At 39.1% G+C, this 21,095-nt stretch overlaps 2 protein-coding genes across 3 annotated transcripts in view; one reads left to right on the top strand and one right to left on the bottom strand.

Annotated features, from left to right (window-relative positions):
• LOC106156969 (uncharacterized) overlaps positions 1–21,095 on the bottom strand; it is a 34,231-nt gene that overhangs the window by 1,103 nt on the left and 12,033 nt on the right. Inside the window, exons 4-7 of the mRNA XM_086998658.1 lie at positions 2,238–2,396; positions 1,747–1,925; positions 1,191–1,242; positions 72–233 (exon numbers count right to left, since the gene is read on the bottom strand). Coding sequence (XP_086854784.1) covers positions 72–233; positions 1,191–1,242; positions 1,747–1,925; positions 2,238–2,396 — 552 coding nt within the window. The remainder of the gene's footprint in view (positions 1–71; positions 234–1,190; positions 1,243–1,746; positions 1,926–2,237; positions 2,397–21,095) is intronic.
• On the top strand, positions 7,671–12,125 carry LOC147759306 (uncharacterized). 2 transcript variants are annotated; one of them, XM_086998322.1, is made up of 3 exons: positions 7,671–7,778; positions 9,041–9,650; positions 9,837–10,734. In XM_086998322.1, exons 2-3 carry the CDS (start codon positions 9,176–9,178, stop codon positions 10,643–10,645), a joined length of 1,284 nt encoding a protein of 427 aa, XP_086854448.1. In that variant the 5' UTR covers positions 7,671–7,778; positions 9,041–9,175; the 3' UTR covers positions 10,646–10,734. The 2 variants fall into 2 exon arrangements, with proteins under 2 accessions (XP_086854448.1, XP_086854449.1); XM_086998323.1 differs by lacking the exon at positions 7,671–7,778 and having other exon boundaries at positions 9,434–9,650; positions 9,837–12,125.

Below are 21,095 nucleotides of genomic sequence, written 5' to 3'. Positions count from 1 at the left end.
ACACATACACACACACACACTAGCGTACGCGCACACACACACTAATAGTAGGGTATTAAAAATATCTTCACCTCTGGCAAGGTCACTCTCTGGCAATTCTCTACCACCTGCTGCGGGTTAGAAGCTCCAACAATGACTGACTTCACACATGGCTGCTGTAGTAACCATGACAATGATGCTGTTGCCATGGGAATGTTGGCTTTGGCACACACCTCGCGGATTTCACTGATGGCCTAGAGCATTGGAAACATGATTATGTGTTTATCCTTTTATGTTTCATATATACAGTTTTTTTAATCACACATGCATCTGATATTTCTATAATTTATTCTAGCTCAGGTTTGATATGGATCAACAATTTTCAACCGTGAAATATGGGCTGTTGGAACCACTGGAACCTATTTGTTTCTTGTTTCAATACGGATGAAGATCGAAAAAGCTCTTCAGTTTGAAATGTGTTACATGACTGTACTGTGTTGTGCATAATAATAACCTATATCTTCTAAAATGTACATTATATCTATAATAATAATATTCAAGAAAGAGAATGACATGATTTTTTGTATTTTCTACTGCTTATCTGTTATCTGTTTATAATAAACTGCTCAAGCTGTGATAAACTTTCTGAATATACTTTTTTGTTCAAACAGAAAAAAAACAAACAAAACATTTATTACATTTTCAACCTCATCATTTTCAACCTCCCAGACCCACTCTAGTGTAATAACAAAATTAACTCAGATCCTAAATAAGTTATAACCTGACAAAGAAAAGTATAAACAAATTTACCATTATTATAAATATGCATCACTCACACAGTCACACAAATTTTGATTAATTTTGTCTAAAAATGTCAAGACCTTTGATAAAATCAAAGGAAATGTTATCATAGAGTGCAATCATATAATTGAAAATCTGACATTACTCTTTATACAACTTTTGTCTGCACTTGTAAACTATGCCTGTCTCTGTTATGAATGTTTTAGTCAATACGTAGCCCTAGATGTCTGGACAGACAATCAAAGGAAAACATGCTTGTGGGACTACTTTATTTATAATCTTTTTAACTGTCTTCTATACAAGCGTGTAATACTTTTATGTATTTCATTTTATTCCATCTCATTCCAACTTATTTAATTAGTTTTTTTTATTCATCTCGTTTTAAATAAATAAAACATCAAATATTATACCTGAAACACCTCTTTTTCTGCTCCATCATGGCCGTGGCGAGCAAGGGGGGTACTTGAAAAGAAATATTGTTAAAGTGTAAGTTTGGTCAAACAAGGACTTATGCCCATATGATAGACCCCATTCCCACAGATTTTAGATCGATCTATCCCCGTGGGGAGTCTCGCTAGATTACTGTCAGCTTGGCCGGCTTACATGTCTGTCCTGCCTACTAAAAGCTGTAAGGGGGTAATTAACTTCCATGCGCGGTCGGCTGACAGTAATTTAGAGTGAACCCCCTGGGAGTTAGGTCCATTTCGAAAAGTGTGTTATCAGGCAAGAAAAAGGCCTACATATGCTGTAGTTAGAGACACACAATAAATGGTGCTTGACTCAGTAAAAAAAAAATTCATATCAATCATGTAAGATCGTCTCAAGCAATTTTATCTCCCTTTTTTATAAATGAATAACATGTTGAAATTTTGGGAGTAGAAAACCTAAAATAAATACAGCTTGAAAATTTAACTCAAAAACATACACACTAAAAAAATAATGTGCAATGGCCCATATATTTTGTACCTGTCCTTATGAAATAACTTCCCTCGCCTTCTTCCCTCAGGGACATCAGACGGCTTCTGGAACTTCCCTGTAAGTAGTCCCTGCTGAAGTGGTGAGTAGGGGAGGAGGGATATGCCTTTCTCCTGGCAGAGAGGAAGTAGTTCCTCCTCTATGGACCTCCACAGAAGATTGTAGCACACCTTTAAATATCATCACATTATAAGAAAATGAAGTTAATATAATGAATAAATAAGCCAAGTCACTTTAGGGAATATAGTTTTAAAAACATTTAATTTTCAGACTCTGAAGGTTTACAGAAAAGGTTTACAGATTGTTATTCTGGGACCAGTTCTGAATATGTAATACCTTGGTAATTAATGGAAATATAAGTAAAATTTCCATGCGTGAAAATTGAAATTTTCCAATATGATGGTCTATAATGCTCATTATGCACCTTTTAAGAAATAGCCATATCTTAAATGCTCTGAATTAAGGGTCTATGGGTACCACACCTGGTTAGAGATGGGCTGTCCTCCTGCTTCAAGAAAACCTCGCAGATCATTGGGTCCAAAGTTGCAGACGCCATAATATCTTATTCTCCCCTTGGCTTGTTGTCTCTTCAGCTCAGCAACAGTTTCGTTCACATCTGCCATGATTGTTGGCCAGTGGACCTAGAAATAGAGCAAAATATGTTAAGTTTTAAGAACAGTTAAATATACTAATTGATTTCAAATATTTTGTCAGCATATTTTATTATTTTATATATATATATATAATTTAAATTAATAAATAAATATAAAAACAAGAGACACATATTTAAATTAATAAATAAATATAAAAACAAGAGACACGTATCAGCCCGACTCCTGAGTTTCACAGGCATAACCAGAAGGCATGCCCGATTATTTGAAACTCGGAGTCAGGGTTGATACATGTCTCTTGTTTTTTTATTTATTTATTAATTTGAATTGTGCATAAATGCTTTGGACAGTTGAGCACACTGTACCACAGACACACACACACTTGATATATATATGTACTTTTATTTACAAATGATCACCTCACAGCTGTGAACTGTTAGAAATAGTGCTTTTTATCACGGATACCGTGTCTAACATGATTAATGGTTAAAAAAATTCAAAATAGTGGTGAAAATATACATATTTTATACCATTTAGTAAAATTTATAAGAGGTACCCCCTCAAATCGACTGTTTCACTGTTACTTCTACAGATGTAAAGAAATGTCTATAAAATTGAAAAGGTGCCATCAAATGTCACCAAATTCACACACAATTAGCATTAGGTTGTGCTCGTTAAAGATCACGTGCCTAACAGCGTGTGCATCTACCACGTACTGCAATTATCTCCTGTAGACGGCGCGACAAGCCTTCAACATGGGTAACAATTCTGTTATGTGGGATATTGTCCCATTCATCCTAAAGAGTGTGGCGGAATTGGTCAAGATTATTTAGGAATTGGTTCTCCTCTGCAATGCACATTCCAATTTATGCCACAGGTGCTCAGTAGGATTAATATCAGGACTCAAAGACGGTTGTCCCATCCCCAGAGCCCTGTGTTTCTGCAACAAATCGTTTGCCAGACAAGAGCTGTGAGCAAGTGCGTCGTCACAATGAAGCCAGTAGTATCCCTGAAGTTACCTCTTGCAAATGGAGTGAGATTTCTGTTGAGAATGTTACATCAAATTGCCCCTGTTACGTTTTGTTCCAAAAGGAACAATGTACTAATACCATGGGCTTGGAATGTTCTCCAAATGCGGATTGATCTAACACCTCAGGGGATATTATCCTGCACACACCCTTCCAAGAGGCATTTTTTAACATGTCTATGGACCCTCTTTGACCATCGATGGGATACAAGAAATAATTTGATTCTGCATCAAAATCAACTTCCTTCCAGTGATGGATGGCCAGGTTCAGGTGCCTGTGCAATTACTGAACATAGCATTCTCAGCTGATATCTCATTCCATCTTCAAGAACTGACTTTGGGGTTAACTTCAGGCTTTATCATGACTGCACACTTGCTCACACCTCTCGCCTGGCAAGTGTTTGTTGAAGAAACACAATGCTCCAAGGATGGAACCACCATCTTTGAGCCCTGATATCAAACTAACTAATCAACTGTGACATGTATTGGAGTGTGCAATGCAAAGGAGAACCAACCCCATAAAAACGTGGACCAACTCCCCCAACTTGTTTAAGAAGAATGGGACAATATCCCACAAAACAGAATTGTAACCCGTGTTGAAGGCTTGTCGCGCCGTCTACAGGAAATAATTGCAGTACGCGGTAGACGCACACGCTGTTAGGCACGTGATCTTTAATGAGCACACCCTAATGCTAATTGTGTGTGAATTTGGTGACATTTGATGGCGTCTTTTTAATTTTATAGTCATTTCTTTACATCTTTAGAAGTCACAGTGAAACAGTCGATTTGAGGGGGTACCTCTTATAAATTTTACTAAATGGTATAAAATATGTATATTTTCACCACTATTTTGTATTTTTTAAACCATTAATCATGTTAGACACGGTATACGTAATAAAAAACACTATTTCTAACAATTAAGAGCTGTTAGGTGATCATTTGTAAATAAAAGTACATGGAAATGGGAGTGGGACAACCTTTTTGACCAATGCTGTATATATATATATATATATATATATATATATATATATATATATGCAGTTCATGCCATTAAGCTTGCCATACTGATATGATAGAATGCTCAAAATGCAAGAGGTGGATTCACAGGTAGGAGGAATCATTGTAATTAAAACAAGGAGGAGAAGCATCATTTAAAAGCCAACATATACATTTTAAGACATTGTTTAAAATTATGTTTCCTGTGATCATTTTGGTTTTTGCTAGTAAAGCTTTCTTAAGTAGATACCTTATTGACCTGCTTTCCTTTTTAAAAAATAAGGTCTTTAGAATTGTCTTTTTTATAAACACAAAATGGCACAAGAACCAAAGTATATTACTTTAAAAAAACATTTATAAATCAAAATGTATCATTTTCTAAATAACAAACCAAGTGTCACTGTTTTGCAATATGAAATTCACAAAGATCAAATACATTGAAACCAGTCTATTCAATTGTTAAAATGATTCATTTTAAGGAACGAAGTCTTCAAATTAATGATTAGTTTTTGTGATTTAAATAAATTACTACAATTACAATCCTTTATTATCCCTAGGTTGTGTGTTCCAATGTCAGAAGAACTGTTTTCTGAATGGAGCCAATAAGATGTGCAATTTATTTGCAAGTCCTGTGCTTTTACAAGCGACATGGACTATGATTTTGATGGTGCATGCAGACGTCTTGTGGCAGTCTCCACTCAGGTATTTACCCAGCTCTATATTCATAGCCATGATTTTATGATATATAATTTTCATACCAGATTTTGTGTCTGAATTGATGTGTATTGTATGTCAGATTGATTGTTAGCTGTTGCCTGTGTAAAGATGCAGATAATTCTGGTCATCATCCCTCAACCCGATCAGATCATCACTCTTGCACCACCCAACCACTGTCTCAACAGATTCTCTTTAGATGTGCGGGTTTAATGTTTTCGGAATGAATACTTCTATAATCAGTTTACAGGTTAAGTTTAAAGAAGTCAGTTTGTTCAGAGTCACACTAGGTACATGTAACGTTACATGTACTCATTTAAACAAAAAGCCATATCTTTAATTTACAAATACATCCACCTCGCATGTATTTTAGGAATGGTCCTCTGCCTATTGTCCAGTAGTAGGAGCCATTTAGTACTCACTCTGGAAGTCTTCTCTATCACATGTTTAATTGAATTAAAGTGACCACTCCGGCAACCCACCTGGCTGGGAAGCCAATGTAGTGTAATATGTGAAGGTATATAAAGATAGAAATAAAGGTAGACGTAAGTACTATAGTCAGTACTCAGAGAGAGGACACTGTATGCTGGTCTCTAGAAAGCAAAACATGACGTTACGTTAGATGTTTGTCTATGGTATGATTACCATCCTCCTTAATAATGGTAATGGAAATAGCAAGGGCTTCTCAAATTTGTTCTATGGCTACATGGTCAGCACATGTGTTGTCCCGACTTATTTTGTCTACATATTTTGGGAAAGGTTCTATTAGAAACTGTGTGAGATCATCTTTTTTCTCCTGGGGTAATCTGTTGCCCATTCATTCTTAAGAAGATCAAAACCAAATATAATGTACTATAAAACTAGATAAGCACTCTGAGAGTGCAGACCTCTGCCAAGGCAGCAAAGTCTCTACCCAATGCTGTTTCATCCCTAAATTTTCATTCTATAATGATGTAGTTTTTTATTTTTGATTATTGATTGATTGATTACTGATCTGGATCACCACCAAAAACTAATCATCTGTTCCTTGGCCCACTTCTGACAGTTCCTGAAAACTTCATCAAAATCGGTCCATAACTTTTTTATTTTTGATTATTGATTGATTATTGAACCGGATCACCACCAAAAACTCATCACTTCTAAACCCATTTCTGACCTACCCTGAAAATTCCATCAAAATTCGTCCATAACTTTTTGAGTTATGTTGATGACAAACAAACAAACAAACCTGGGGTGAAAACATAATCTCCTTGGTGGAGGTAATAAAAATTAGTTTATTTTTAAGCATATCTTACTTTTAAGGTGATGAAAGTGCTTGTTATGGTATTTTATTTTATAACTTTTTCTAAAGAAAGGTCTTACTCAGCTTCATTAAGTGTGTACAACCGTTCTAATACTAGTATTTACATCATATTAAAATTTGGTAAAACGACATTTTGTGCAGCATTATTGAGAGTGTGCTTTGGGGAAAAAACAGCTTTTTTAATAACTATTTTTAGTACAATAACTAAAAACTGAAAAGCAAATTTTCTGTAACGGATGTACGTTGACCTGCACACCAAAAGCTTGTCAAAAATTATCAGTACTCATCCTTTAGGTTGACCTTTTATCAGAAACACCTTTATAGTATATGTGCACCAAGTGGTCTGTATACTCATTGTGTCGGAGACATTTAATAAGTCATAGACAATTTCAGTAATTTCAAGTAAATATTATTATTTTTGTATAATAAATTTATTGGGAGGAATAGGAATCTTGAACTGGCCGCATAATGGTCATAAAGGGCTAATCAACCAGACCCTCTTATCCCGCGGGAATAGTCACGTGACTTACCACTGGCCACCGAAAAGGCCATCTGGTAAAAAGAACAGACAGATTCTTTATTGACAAACACCTTCGCATAAAGGTACAATCAATTACAATACGATACTAGTGGCTAGAATATAGAACAGACAAATAAATAGATAAACAGACAGAAAGAAGCCTCTGCCATTTCTGCAGCAACACACGAGCAGCGTCAGCCTAAGAGCAACTCTAGCTATATTACGTACAAACAGAACTGGTAAGTACAATTAACAATTCTAAAGCTCTCGCCGTCGGTGTAAGGTACGAAAGCAGCACTAGATCCGCTACAATATGAGCGAAATTCAATTGTAGCTCAGATTACTCCTATCACGGAACAAAGGGTAACACCAAACCCACTACGCCAAAATTTGCTCTTTTTGTGCCCCTCATTCATTTCCCCGTCTGTCAGTCTCCTCGCCCAGGATTTTCTTTCACAATTCATACGAAAACTACAACCGAATATACTGCTTACACGGTGCTCCTTAGGTCACGCGCAAAACAACAACAACAACAACAAAAAAAAATTATGCCATGCGAGGGGTACATCCACTTATTGGAACAGCCTCCACTCTTCCATTACGAGACGATAGCTCAGTTCCCGGATGTCGTGCTCTTTCCTTAATGCACGAAGGGGTTGTGCTCAGTTGCCTCAATACCCATTATATTTTAAGCAATTGCCCCTACCCCTCTAGGAGCAATACCTACCTAAAGTAATCATTGCATTGCTGCTTTCGTACCTTCCATGCAATGAGATTACCATCCATACGATCGTTTTTCGACTACCACATCAGGCAAGGCGCTTGCACTGGTCCCTGCATGGCTAGCTTAAGGTAATTCTTCTGTGCTTTAGGCCATCACGCACCCATGCTGCATTCACAGACGCAATAAATTCGGAATAACGACACCCCCCCCCCCTTGCATAAACTTGTAGCTGCCACCATTTTTCACTGCAGCCCCGTAATATATCGCGTGCCCATACTATGTCGTATGCGCTGTTGTCTTTAACTTCGAATCTCTCTTTTCACTGCTCATAGTGACTGCAGCATGGGAAATGAATGCCACTCCAAGACCAACGCTAACTCCATCATTAATGTTAACTAGCTTCCTTTATTTAACGATCTGCTTACTTTATATTAAGAAGAGCTCCCAGTATACCCTTATGGCCATATGCTGGCTGTTCTCCCCAGCACTTTGTCTGCATTTCTAAACAACCAGCCACCAGGCCCTAAGACATGTTTTTTTGTTTCACAAGCTCCATATTCTGCATGACTTGTCTCACACAATAGGGTATATTCGCACGCAACGCACGCAACATAAGCACGCTACCTGGGCCTGCTTGCTGGTGCGGATCCATGAGCGAATAACTGCTTTATTTTCACACGCATGGTATCCTGATCACCTATATCCATATGCTAATTTTGATGCGCATTTGTCCATTTGTTGGTGGACCTCTGCATGTTGTTTTGCACGCAAATTGACTTGGGTCCATATTTCGCACGCTACATTATGGCAACCATCCCTACTATAAATATTTCAATTCAGCCCGCTTATACGATATTCGCCACACTCAGAGGCATTAATATATCCATGGACGAACGCTTCGCACGCAATTGGTCCTATCGCTTACTATCGCTGGCTGCCCTATCGCTGGCTGCTAATTTTTGGGCTTGCCTTATTCGCACGCTGATTCACCCAGGTTTAACATATATATATATATATATATATATATATATATATATAAATAAATGCATACATTAAGGCACTTTTTCGCTCTGCCTCCTGGGCTGAATGCATGACCTTTTCGCACGCTCTGGGCAACATTTTTACTATTCTGCACCTACACATGTAGCCTTAGGTGCATCGCCGCTGATATGCACACACACTGGGCTACGCCCTGTTCCGTTTTTACCCCCGCAGGGTTGACTTTATGTCATCGTCTCGCTTAATACCCTACCTACTTCTGACGTGCAGATTTCAAGCATACCTAGTACTTCGACATTAAGATGTGAATGCTGCCCTATTGTAAAGTATCTACCCTTTCCTATCCTGCATGTTTCACTTAATAGTCACTCTAACACACTCCATTTTTCAGGGTATGTCGCGCCCTCATTTACTACTGTTGGGCAGCAGCCTCATTAAGCAAATGGCGAACCCTGTAAACATTGACCAAGATACTATCGATAGATGTCCTCCAGACCTGGACCTCTGAGACAAATGCAAAATTACGATGATTGGCCTCAGTGGTGGAACACTACGTACAATAAAGGAACTGCCAGTGCTGCGTAGACTTCAGAATTTTGATGGCCTCTTCTGCCAAATGCTGGGCAATGCTATCGCCTGGAATACGCCCAAAACCCAACTTAAACAGATAGTTACCGAGTATGTGACATTACTGACAACCTGGGCTGCCCAACTACAAGTGGTTTTTGTGGGCCAGTTGATACCCAGACGACACTCCCTTACGCTCAGCAGCAGGATCAAGACCCCAGCACAGGAAGTCCAGTACAGATTGAAAGTGAAGTTCGCCAACACGTTCTTACGACGGGCTTTGCAGACCACAACAAACATTAAATTTTGGAAAATGAAGGGTGCCTATGAAGCTGCATCTGCCATGGTGTGCATGGACGGCACACATTTTAACGCTTACGGCCATTCCAGGTTTTGGAAAAACCTCAAGTCTGCTTCTAGCACTATGGCTAATAGTAAGTTGCCTAGTATTTTGCTCCCATCCTAACTGCATAGTTCTATAGGCTCATTCATAACCGCATGGTAATGTTAAAAAAAAAAAAAAAAAAAAAAAACTCAACCCATGTGGAGGGCGGGGCCACTGCCAATAGGCTAAACCTGCCAGGTAGGAGTCGTTTATTAATGTATGTTTTTCCCTTTAGGAATCAAGAATGAACCCTCCAGGGATCCCCCCTGTAGGGCCGCAGATGGGACCATTTATGCAGCTGCTGATGGGCAATCAACCAGCTGGACAGGCAGCACCACAACAGCCGCTGCCCCAGCAACAGCCACAACCACAACAACAGCAGCAGCAACAAGGCCTACCCAATCAGCAGGCCAACCCACCTCAGCAACAGGCCCCCCTTCAGGCGCAGGCCCCTATGCAACAACAGCAAGGGCTGCAAAATGCAAACATGCAACAAGGGGCAAACCAGGCACAGGGCCAAGCTCAAAATCCAGCACTAGGCCAACCACCAGGCCAAGCCCAAGGTCTAGCTCTAGGCCAAGCACTGGGTCAAACGCAAAATCCAGCTCTGGGTCAAGCCTACAATCCACAACTTCAACAACAACCAGGTCCAATTGGACAAGGGCCAGGGTTTCTAACAGGTGTAGGCCAACCCCTGGGGGCTCCTCAGCTTTTCACACAAGGGACCCACAACCAGATACCCTTCGGCGGTGGAGGCATGCAGTACCCTCAGGCCATAGGGAACCAGTACATGGCCACAATGGGGTGGCTGGGAACAGGAGGGGGGCAGCCTCCTCAGGCTGGCGTAGCCCAGCAATTTCTCCCCGGCACCGGAATGGGCATGGTAGGGAGGCAGCTCCCTCACACTGGGGTAGCCCAGCAGCCCATTCACGTAGCAGGCCTTGGTGGGATAGGGGGGCAGCCTCCTATAGCTGGTGTAGGCCAGCAACCCACCACGGTCGCCGGCCTTGGACCCGGGATGATGCAAGCTGGACTGACAGGTAACCACCTAACCCTTCTTTCCACCCCTCTGGACTCGCACATTCCCCAACCTATCCGAGACAAAATTGCCAGGGAAGAGTATGTGGACTTTCGGCAACTCCTCAACAAAGAACAAAAAACAAAAAATATCATACAATGGTGAGGTAGAAGAAAATGGAAATCTCCAATTTGTCATTGCTACCCCAGCCTCTAAATCTCCACTGACCCTCACAGATTGGCAAGCGGCCTTTTATGTTTTTCAAACTATTTATGTCAGACTTTTCCCCCATCAAGCCCTCAACCTTCTCAAATATGGGGATTATATTCTCCACCTGAGCAAAATCGCCGGGATGGACTGGCAGAAATATGATAGAGAATTTCGTCAGAATAGGCTGTACGGGTTGCCATGCATGGGAAATCCCCAACCAAGAACTTACGCTGTGATGTGCCACCCCTCCAAATACCACTACCTCCTACCCCACAAATCAAAGGCCGCCCTTTCGTTCAACCCGCTCTTCTTTGGCCCAAACCGCCACCAACCCCCCAATATGCTGAAGATGGAACAGGGGCGATTTTTGCGACAAATTCCAATGCCGCTACCAACACGTGTGCAGTAAATGCCTTCACCCCACCCACCGCCATATCAACTGTGGCCGTCACCACTGCACACAGAAAAGGAGCCGTTCATTTGGAAATAGGGGCGGCAACAACAACGGGCCTTCTACCAGGCCCTATTAATGGGTCACATCTCTTTAGCCAACATGGAAGTTCCCACCTTGGACCTGCACATCCCTCAGGACCCAATGCAAGACTCCAATAACCCCATCATTCCCTTTATTTTGGAGAACCGTGAACACCTCGTTTGGCTTTCCAGAATGCCCACACCTATTCGACCGCTAGCTCTGCACAATGCCCTACACAGCTATGATGTAACCAAGAAAAACTTTCTAGTCAAAGGCTTTACGGAAGGGTTCAAAATCCCTTATTTTGGTCCCTTACCGCTTTCATCCAAAAACAATCTTAAATCTGCAGATGAACACACGACCATCCTCTTAGAAAAAGTTAACATGGAAATCGCTCAAGGAAAAATTGCTGGACCTTTTACAAAAAAACCAACGAAACATTTCATAATTTCTCCAACGGGTGTGGTCCCCAAAAAAGTTCCCGGCAAATTCAGACGAATCCACCACCTCTCTCACCCAGAAGGACAATCAGTTAATGATGGTATTCCCCAGGCCTTCTCGGCGGTGCAATATCAAACAGTACAAGATGCTATTAATATTATTCTCCACTTAGGACCAGACACCCATATGGCCAAAATTGACATTGAAAATGCCTATCGGAACCTCCCCATCCATCCGGACTTTTATTTTCTTCTTGGTTTCACCATTGATGGCCTTTTTTACTACGATACCACTTTGCCCATGGGAATCTCAAATGCTTGCCAACTTTTTCAAATTTTTAATAACGCCATTGCATGGGCAGCAAAAAAGAATTGCCAAATTCACGATGTTGTCCACCTGTTAGATGACTTCCTCATCCTTGGTAATACTGCAGAACAGTGTCAGGACAGATTGTCCAAATTCACCACCTTGTGTGAGTCACTAGGTATTCCCTTGGCGCCAGACAAAACTTTTGGGCCAAGTCAAGTTATGTCCTTTTTAGGTTTGGAATTAGACGTTCGGAAATGCGAAATCAGACTTCCCCAAGACAAAATTGATGCCTATGTTAGCCTCTTATCGCAATATTCAAAAAAACAAAAAATTACACTGGAAACCCTGCAACAAATGACAGGAGCATTGGCTTTTTGCTGTACAGTGATTCCCGGTGGAAAAGCCTTTTCCTGCCTATACACGCTCATGTCACAAAAAATGACATAAAGTTAGGCTAACGAAAGAAATTCGCCGGGACATACAAATTTGGATAACTTTTCTAACACAATTCAATGGTCGGGCCTTCATCCATGACAACGATTGGTCTCAAAACGCTTGGCACATTTTTAATGATGCCTCCCAATCCTTTGGCTATGGGGCAATTTTTGGCAACCATTGGATCCAAGGCCGATGGCAAAATGGAGAAAATCTCATCAATGTTGCCATCCTTGAATTATATGCCATTTTTGCGTCTCTTACAACCTGGGCTAAACAGCTGCAAGACAAAAAAGTTGTTATTCACACAGACAACGAGGCCACAGTTGCCATCCTCAACAAATCCTCTGCCAAGGATAGCAACTTAATGCAAATTGTCAGACCTCTAGTATTACTTATTATGTCTCATAACACTGTATGTAAAGCAGAACATATAGCAGGCATTGACAACACTGGCGCAGATGCAATCTCAAGAAACCATATGCAAAAATTTTTTCAGTTGCACCCAGAGGCCAATCCACAGCAGGACCAACTACCACCACTGATTTCCTCCAACAGATTACTGCAAAGCGTAACGCACTCCTGAGACAGGCAAAAGCTCCTAGTACAACATCCACTTATGGACAAGTGGAGAAATATATAGACGCCTTTTGAGTTAAAATCTGGACTAAAATTATTCCCAGGTGATGCAGTCACAACATCATTATTTGTCACTTTTCTCAGTGAATCGCTAGCCCCTGGGACAATATGTACGCTACTATCAGCGCTATCATACAAATACAAAGTTGCATGCTGGCCAGACCCAACTAAACATTTTTTAGTAGTGGAAACATGGAAGGGTCATTATAAACATGCGTATGCCAAAGCCAGAGACTCCCCATAACGCTGGATGTCCTCACTAGACTCCACCAACGGTGTGCCCACCTTTTCCCACGCCCCTATGACGTCTGCCTTTACCAGACAATTATGTTACTAGCCTTTTACGGCTTGCTACGAATTAGCAAACTTGTTCAGACAACTGCGGGGCATGCTGTATTAGCTGAGAATGTGGAAATCCACAGCAATAAAGCAATTCTCACACTGCAGTCTCATAAACACAGCTCCTCCTACCTAGCCAGTAAAATTACTCTCTGGAGACAACAATATCTGCTGTGTCCAGTGCAACAGCTGGAGCACTATTTGGCAATCAGACCATACCCAGCCTCATCTCAGCTTTTTGTATCTCACTTGGTCTACCCCATATCAAGAGCACAATTTGTTACGGCTCTCTCTCACCTTTTCCATTCCTTGCAATTAAACAGTAATCAATTCAAGAGCCATTCTTTTCGCATAGGTGGTGCAACATTTGCGGCATCCTTAGGTATGTCTAGTGAGGTCATTCGGCAGCTGGGACACTGGACATCTTCAGCATTTACCAAATACATTAGGTATTAAAATGTATCGCAAGCCATACGGCCACACACTTGGTAGCCATCAAGACCTTCCCTATCACAACGCAGGAACTTATAATATTGTGCTACGCCAAATAAGTGCCATTGATAGCCTTTAATTATGTTGTACATAATGTTAACAAGTGCGCGCTGATATTATCTACTGATCAAGCGGTGTACAGTAGCCTCCATGTAGAGTCATTAGCCAAAGGGCACCACAGGACCACAACTGAGTAGCACCCGAACAACTGTATATAGGCCCACTTGTACCATATAATGCTACTACAGTCTAGTCTGGCCCATATTACTGCTCTCAGTCTCATCCTTGGGTGCCCATTAGCATACTGTGATGTTGTTTCTTTTGTTATCATACGTGCCCACCGTCCACCCCCAATAGCACTTTCCTAGTTCGTCATTCATAACATGTAAATAAAAGTGACTATAATCTGGAAACTACTACCTTTGTCATTAGTCTCGAAATAGGGTGGGGGAACAGGAAACCAGTTATGGCGTTTTTTGCAGAACCCACCTTATGCCATGGTAATTATCAGTTTATTCAGTTACTTTAAATATATATATGTTAAAACCAAAAAACAAACGCTCAGGCACGGTCAGCTCACGACTCCTATCTTCCAATTCAGTAACAGTTAACATAAACTGATCCTGGCATAACCGAGCTATTTCAAACAATAAAATATTATTATGCTTGTATAATAAATTTATTGGGAGGAATAGGAATCTTGAGCTGGCCGCATAATTGTCATAAAGGGCTAATCAACCAGGCCCTCTTATCCCCCGGGAATAGTCACGTGACTTACCACTGGCCACCGAAAAGGCCATCTGGTAAACAGAACAGACAGAAAGAAGCCTCTGCCATTTCTACAGCAACACACGAGCATTGTCAGCCTAAGAGCAACTGTAGCTATATTACGTACAAACAGAACTGGTAAGTACAATTAACATTTCTACCCTAGTTTTTAAGTTATGTGATGGACAGTTTCACTGATAAAGTTTAGCATAAAAACCTGTAAACAAAAATCTAGAGGGAGAGCTAGAGAGAGGAGAAGAGATGTCATACTTGCATCATGTAACTTTTAATGTAGCAAAATATATTCTGTTGAAGTTACAACATGGAGTCATTTCATTATTTTCCATGTGCAGAATTTAAGACAAGGAACCTGGGAATCTCTATAGCAGTATCACAGATAGCGTTATCCAAAGATGTGAGCCCAACCCCTGGGGTTATTTTATTATAAAGGGTATTTAATGTAATGTGGGGCCCCGGGATGGTCTTAAGGGGGTTCCTCACAATTGCTTACTTCTACAGAGCATTGTCATTTTTTATCATTTTAGACCTTTGGAGGTGGGCACAGATGGTAACTGCTTCAACAGAGCCTTATCTCTGGGGCTTTATGGCACTCAAGAACACCACAAACACCTAAGACTTCTAACAGCTTTGGAAATTCTAAGCTACAAGGACCATTATGATACTGAGTGTGTAGGATATAAAAGGGACTTGGACATCACTCTGACAGAACCCTGTGCAGATGAAGTGAGGGCAGCCTGTAACCCAGGAAGCTGGTCTGGAATGACACCAATTTATGCTGCCAGTGCTGCACTGCAAATTGCCTTGAGGTAAATTTTTACTTCTTGTTGTGCAATATGGGTATATTATTTATACATGTAAAGTCATGCTTATCCCACAGTCAAAGCATTCATTAATCTTCAATTTTCATTCTTTAGAAAAACCTAACTAGTTTCTTAGGATTAAAACATGAGAAAGGCAAATTGAAAGCAACAAGGAGACAAGTAATTATAAATAATTCATTCAGTGCTGAGAAATGTAGGAAACACAAACATTTTCAAACCTCTCACCCAAAAAACTCTTTGTGCTCACAATGACACTACCAACTTAAGTATGCTTAGAATTAATATTTTTTTCAGAAAAAAAAATTAAAGATGTAAGTTAGATATTGGAAAAACTGAAATTTTATTTTGAAATGTTTAGTATTGAATCTAGTATATTGAGAAATAAAATAATTTTTAAAAAACATTTTTAAAAAGTTACACATGTTCCATTAGAAGGAAATTATTTTTATGTGGGAATCGTCTATACAAGCAGTCTTTACAATTCAGTATTGACAAAGGTTCCCATGTACTTTTCGTGGAACTTGAAGGCAAAGAACTTGAAGGCAAAGAAGAAGAAAAAGAGTATCCTTTTCAATGCAAAATAAAGTATGTAAAATGTAAAAGTGGGACCTTGAATTTTTGCCTTAAAAATTGTTGAAGTAAATACAGAGAATCATTCACAATATAAACAAAAGCAAACCTATCAAGTATATAGACAAAAAGCAGAATATAATAATGAAGTACTCTCAATTTTGATGCAATAAAACATTATGCAAAGTCTACATCAAATATCAATAATGCACAACAGCAGTATGTCAATCTTGTAAGGTAAAAAAAATATATTAAGTAAGTTTTCATAACGTTTGTTGTGGCAGTGCACAAAGGTTTTTTGGTCAATTTTGATGCAATATTACATAATGATAAACGGCAAAATTACCACCAAATTTTAATTATCAAATAAAAATAACATGAACATTCAGAATATTTGATTACCAATCAGTTTCTAAGTACCCCATTGCAAATGCCCTCCCCAAAAAAAAATAAATAAAGACTAATTTGCCTGCTTTTTCTAGGCTGCATTTTAGTCTGATATTCCCTTTTGTAGTTCAGAAACAGGTAACATGGTCACTATGGTAGCGATGGCCAAAATAGGGTTTTCTTAAATTTTGATGTAATATTACATAATGCTTAACAGTCTGATTACCACCAATTTTAGTTATCAAATACAATAACATGTACATTCAGAAAATGTGACTAGCAAATGGCTTCAAGCCAATGGAAGTTCAAAGTCACACCTTGAAAATGCCAACAAGAGATAACTGTACTGAAATAAGTTTGTCTCCATTTTCAACACATAATACATAATACAAAATGACCCGTATACTTTCATTTTCATGATGAACTAACAAAATTGCTGAGATGTGAAAATTTTCAATAGAACAATTACAAATACACAGCTTGCTCTATTTTGAGATTCTGAACATAATAAAAGACTGAATATGATAACTGTATTGAAATATATGAGACTGTTTATATGACACAGATATGACACGATACTCATTAACAGTTTACCATCAGTTTTATATAATCTAACTAACAATATTGTTAAGGTGCAGAAAATGTCAAAAGAACACCTTCATGTATTATCTTTCTGAGCCTGTTAACATACCTAAGAATTAAAATTGAGGAAAATCCACATTTGTATGACAATAATCTTACATGATTGTATTTCTTGCAACATGGTTCCCAATGTCTATTTATAGGGCAAATTTTTTGTCCAATTTTTGATTAATTATTTTTGTTTTTTTAGGTCATATTGCCCCCCTGTATTGAATGAGCATTTTTTGAGCACCCCCCTATCAAGAAAAGTAGCTGGAAGAGGAGTCAGTAGCTCTCCCTTACCACAAGCCATCATGATGTGGACGAATACTAAGGTGCCCCACACTATGCAGGAATTCAGTCCAAACCATTTCTCTCTTCTCTTGGAGATACATACGGAACATTGAATCACCGATAATAGATGTAGACATTAGCAGTGAACAGGAATCTGATCTAGACCAAGAATGCATCCTCAACAGCAGTGATATACCTGAAGAAGAAAACCTTGACCCATTGTCGTGTGGAAAAAAGCTTACAGGGGGGAAATTTGTAACAGAAGCAGAAGTGTTAGAAATACTCCATTCAGCAGAAGACATACTTACATGCATTCCAGATGGTAAAAAGGAAAATGTAATGTTCAAAATAAATAACAAGAAAAACGTAGAGCGTCGTGCCGCTGGACCTAGCAGTAATTTCATAGACGATTGTGGGGCTTGGGGTGGGACCCACTCACCCACAACTTACAAAGCCAAGGTAGAGTCTAAATGGCTAACTGTTGTTAAAAAGCATGTTCACTAAAGAACTAATGTAAATTTCCTCTTAACCCGGTTATCTCACATCTAGGGCGCTGGGATGCAGGGTGCTTCCCTAGGACTGGATTATTGAGATTTTGTTAATCATTTTATAACTGTAGATGTAGTGACGTAGCGTAGTTTCGAAGCTATAATAAACCTGTGTTGTTGTTTTAAATAGGGCAAATTTTTTGTCCAATTTTTGATTAATTATTGTTGTTTTTTTCAGGTTATATTGCCCCCCTGTATTGAATGAGCATTTTGAGCACCCCTCTATCAGGAAAAGTAGCTGGAAGAGGAGTCAGTAGCTCTGCCTTACCACAAGCCATCATGATGTGGACGAATACTAAGATGCCCCACACTATGCAGGAATTCAGTCAAAACCATTTCTCTCTTTTCTTGGAGATACATACGGAACACTGAATCGCCAATAATAGATGTAGACATTAGCAGTGAACAGGAATCTGATCTAGACCAAGAATGCACCCTTAACAGCAGTGATATACCTGAAGAAAACCTTGACCCATTGTCGTGTGGAAAAAAGTTTACAGGGAGGAAATTTGTTACAGAAGCAGAAGTGTTAGAAATACTCCATTCAGCAGAAGACATACTTACATGCATTCCAGATGGCAAAAAGGAAAACGTAATGTTCAAATAACAAAAAAAAAAACAAAAAAAACGTAGAGCGTCGTGCCGCTGGCCTTAGCAGTAATTTCATAGACGACTGTGGGGCTTGGGGTGGGACCCACTCACCCACAACTTACAAAGCCAAGGTAGAGTCTAAATGGATAACTGTCGTTAAAAAAGATGGATTGTTTTGTGTATACAGACAAACAAATAAGAAAAGACATGCTGTTCCCATGGAACCCCAACCTTCCCAAGTATTACAACTTCACAGATACTATACTAGTTCCAAACGCAATCCTGAATACAGAAGAAGGATAACAATGATTGAAGATATGCAACCAGCCATCGCCCTTGTTGAATACATTGGGACATAGTAGTGTCCACGGTAATGCTAAAGTCACAGTAAACCCCTATTACCGCACTTCAGACTATGTCATGGACTGCATAAGTGCTGAACGTGATGCCAAACCACGTGAACTTTACAAAAAGCTGGTCCGTGAAGCCGACTCAGAAAACAAAAGACCATCAAATTTGAAACAGATTGCTAATAAAAAGTGTTACGAAAGAAAAAAGGCTAGCTCTTCGACTTCTGGACCTTCTAATATAGCAAAAGACTTCATTATCTTACACAATTCACTCCATGAACACCCTTTTATTCATAGTATAAATCACATTAAGAGCAAATCCCCAAGTGTTATGTTGTACACGGATGAGCAGATCGCCGACATCACACAATTCTGCTGCGCTGCTCCCAACATCAGCACTACAGTTTTGGGAGTCGACAAAACATACAACCTGGGACAACTTCACGTGACTTCTTTGACATACAAGCACCTAGGATTAATAAGAACCAAGACCCAAGACCACCCCATATTTTTAGGACCTATTCTTATCCATGGACAATCAGACTGGAAGACATTTGGGAACTTTTTCAATTCTATCGCAATGGAAATTCCAATAAAAAATCCAAATTTAGTCATCGGAAGTGATGAAGAAAAAGCAATCAAGAAAGGTGCAAACTTTGGCCTTGGCAAAAACACTGATCACATTTCTTGTTATCGACACATAAAAAACCATGCTGTAAATTTTTTGAAAGATAAAACTGGGGCCAACGAAAAAGAAAGAAACAAAATAATTTCAGCGATATTTGGCCAAAATGGACTAATATATTCAGACAATCAAGTCATTTTTTGAGGAAAGGAGCCAGACAGTACTAAGAAATATTGAAAATTTCCCCCAATTTGAAAAACATTATTTAGAGAATATCCTTCTGCTGTTACAGGAAAACTTCAAAACTAAAGAAAGACACCAAGATTTACCCATTGCATGGACAAACAATATTTGTGAATCAGCAAATCACATTATCAAGATGAAAGTAAATTGGCAACCTCAAGATACTATGACTCTGGTTAATTCACTGTATGAAATTGTCAAGGGACAATATTTGGACATGGAGAGAGCCTTCATTGGGAGGGGGGAATTTCGACTGGACTCATATTTCGATAGATTCAGTGTAGACAGGTGTGCATGGGCAGGTAAAAGTGCAGAGTCAAGGAAAAAACACACTCAAAGGTTTTTTAATATGCCCAAAGATAGGCGAAATATGGTTTCTGCCTGTGGGTTGAATTTGATCGGAGGAACATGCAATGGGAAAAAGCCTAACCAACGAAAGAGAAAGAGAGCAGATAGAACAGTAACACTTCCAAGGGAGTCAGCATGCAGCAAAATTATCATGTAGGGGTCTTATCAGTGTTTTGGATTTAGACTTCAGATGTCTCTGAACTGCTTTTTTTAGGTTAATGTCTTCAGAATTTGTCTTGCAGTGATTGTAATTTATATATATTTTTTTGGTTGCTTGAACTGAACTGAACAGAGTATAATCACTGGTGAAGATTGCAGTAGTATATAGTGGAGTCACTGTCAATACAAAGATTTATGATATATTGTAACAACAGTTTTGTTTGTTCTGTACTTATTACTTTTTAGTTGCCTGTGCTTTGGTGACTGATCTTAAGATTCCTAGGTCCTAGGGTTAATTGTTTTGAAAAATCAATTGTATGCACATCCAACGAACTTAATTTACTTTATAGCCAGTATACTATATATATATATATATATATATATATATATATATATATATATATATATGCTTTATCCATGCATTAATTTGGTCTATCGAACCTTTAGCCCAATGAACCTTTGGACTTTTGCTATATGGCCTCTTCGATATTTATAGAGGTAAAAGAAGTTTTTCATAGTTAAGCATATTTATCTCCAGCAAATAAATTCATATGAAAGTAATTTCACATTGTTTCTTGGTCACAATGGGGGTGTGCAAAGGCCCAAGAGCTACTGAACTAAACCTACTAACTAGCCTGAGCAAATAAGACGAATCATTTGTCATAAATGCAGTTTAATGATCTCAAAGAAAAATTTCTCTTAATCCATCCGCTATGCAGTTAACTTAAGAACTATTCAATAAATGCATTCTAAACAGCTCACAGAAATAATAAATTCCATTTTACCACCA

Source organism: Lingula anatina, unplaced genomic scaffold (genome assembly GCF_051362555.1).
Source record: "Lingula anatina isolate TDL-2025a unplaced genomic scaffold, LinAna3.0 unanchor82, whole genome shotgun sequence".
Taxonomy (NCBI): Eukaryota; Metazoa; Brachiopoda; class Lingulata; order Lingulida; family Lingulidae; genus Lingula; species Lingula anatina.
The sequence above is the reverse complement of the archived record's forward strand: the minus strand, read 5'-3'. Positions and strand labels throughout refer to the sequence as shown.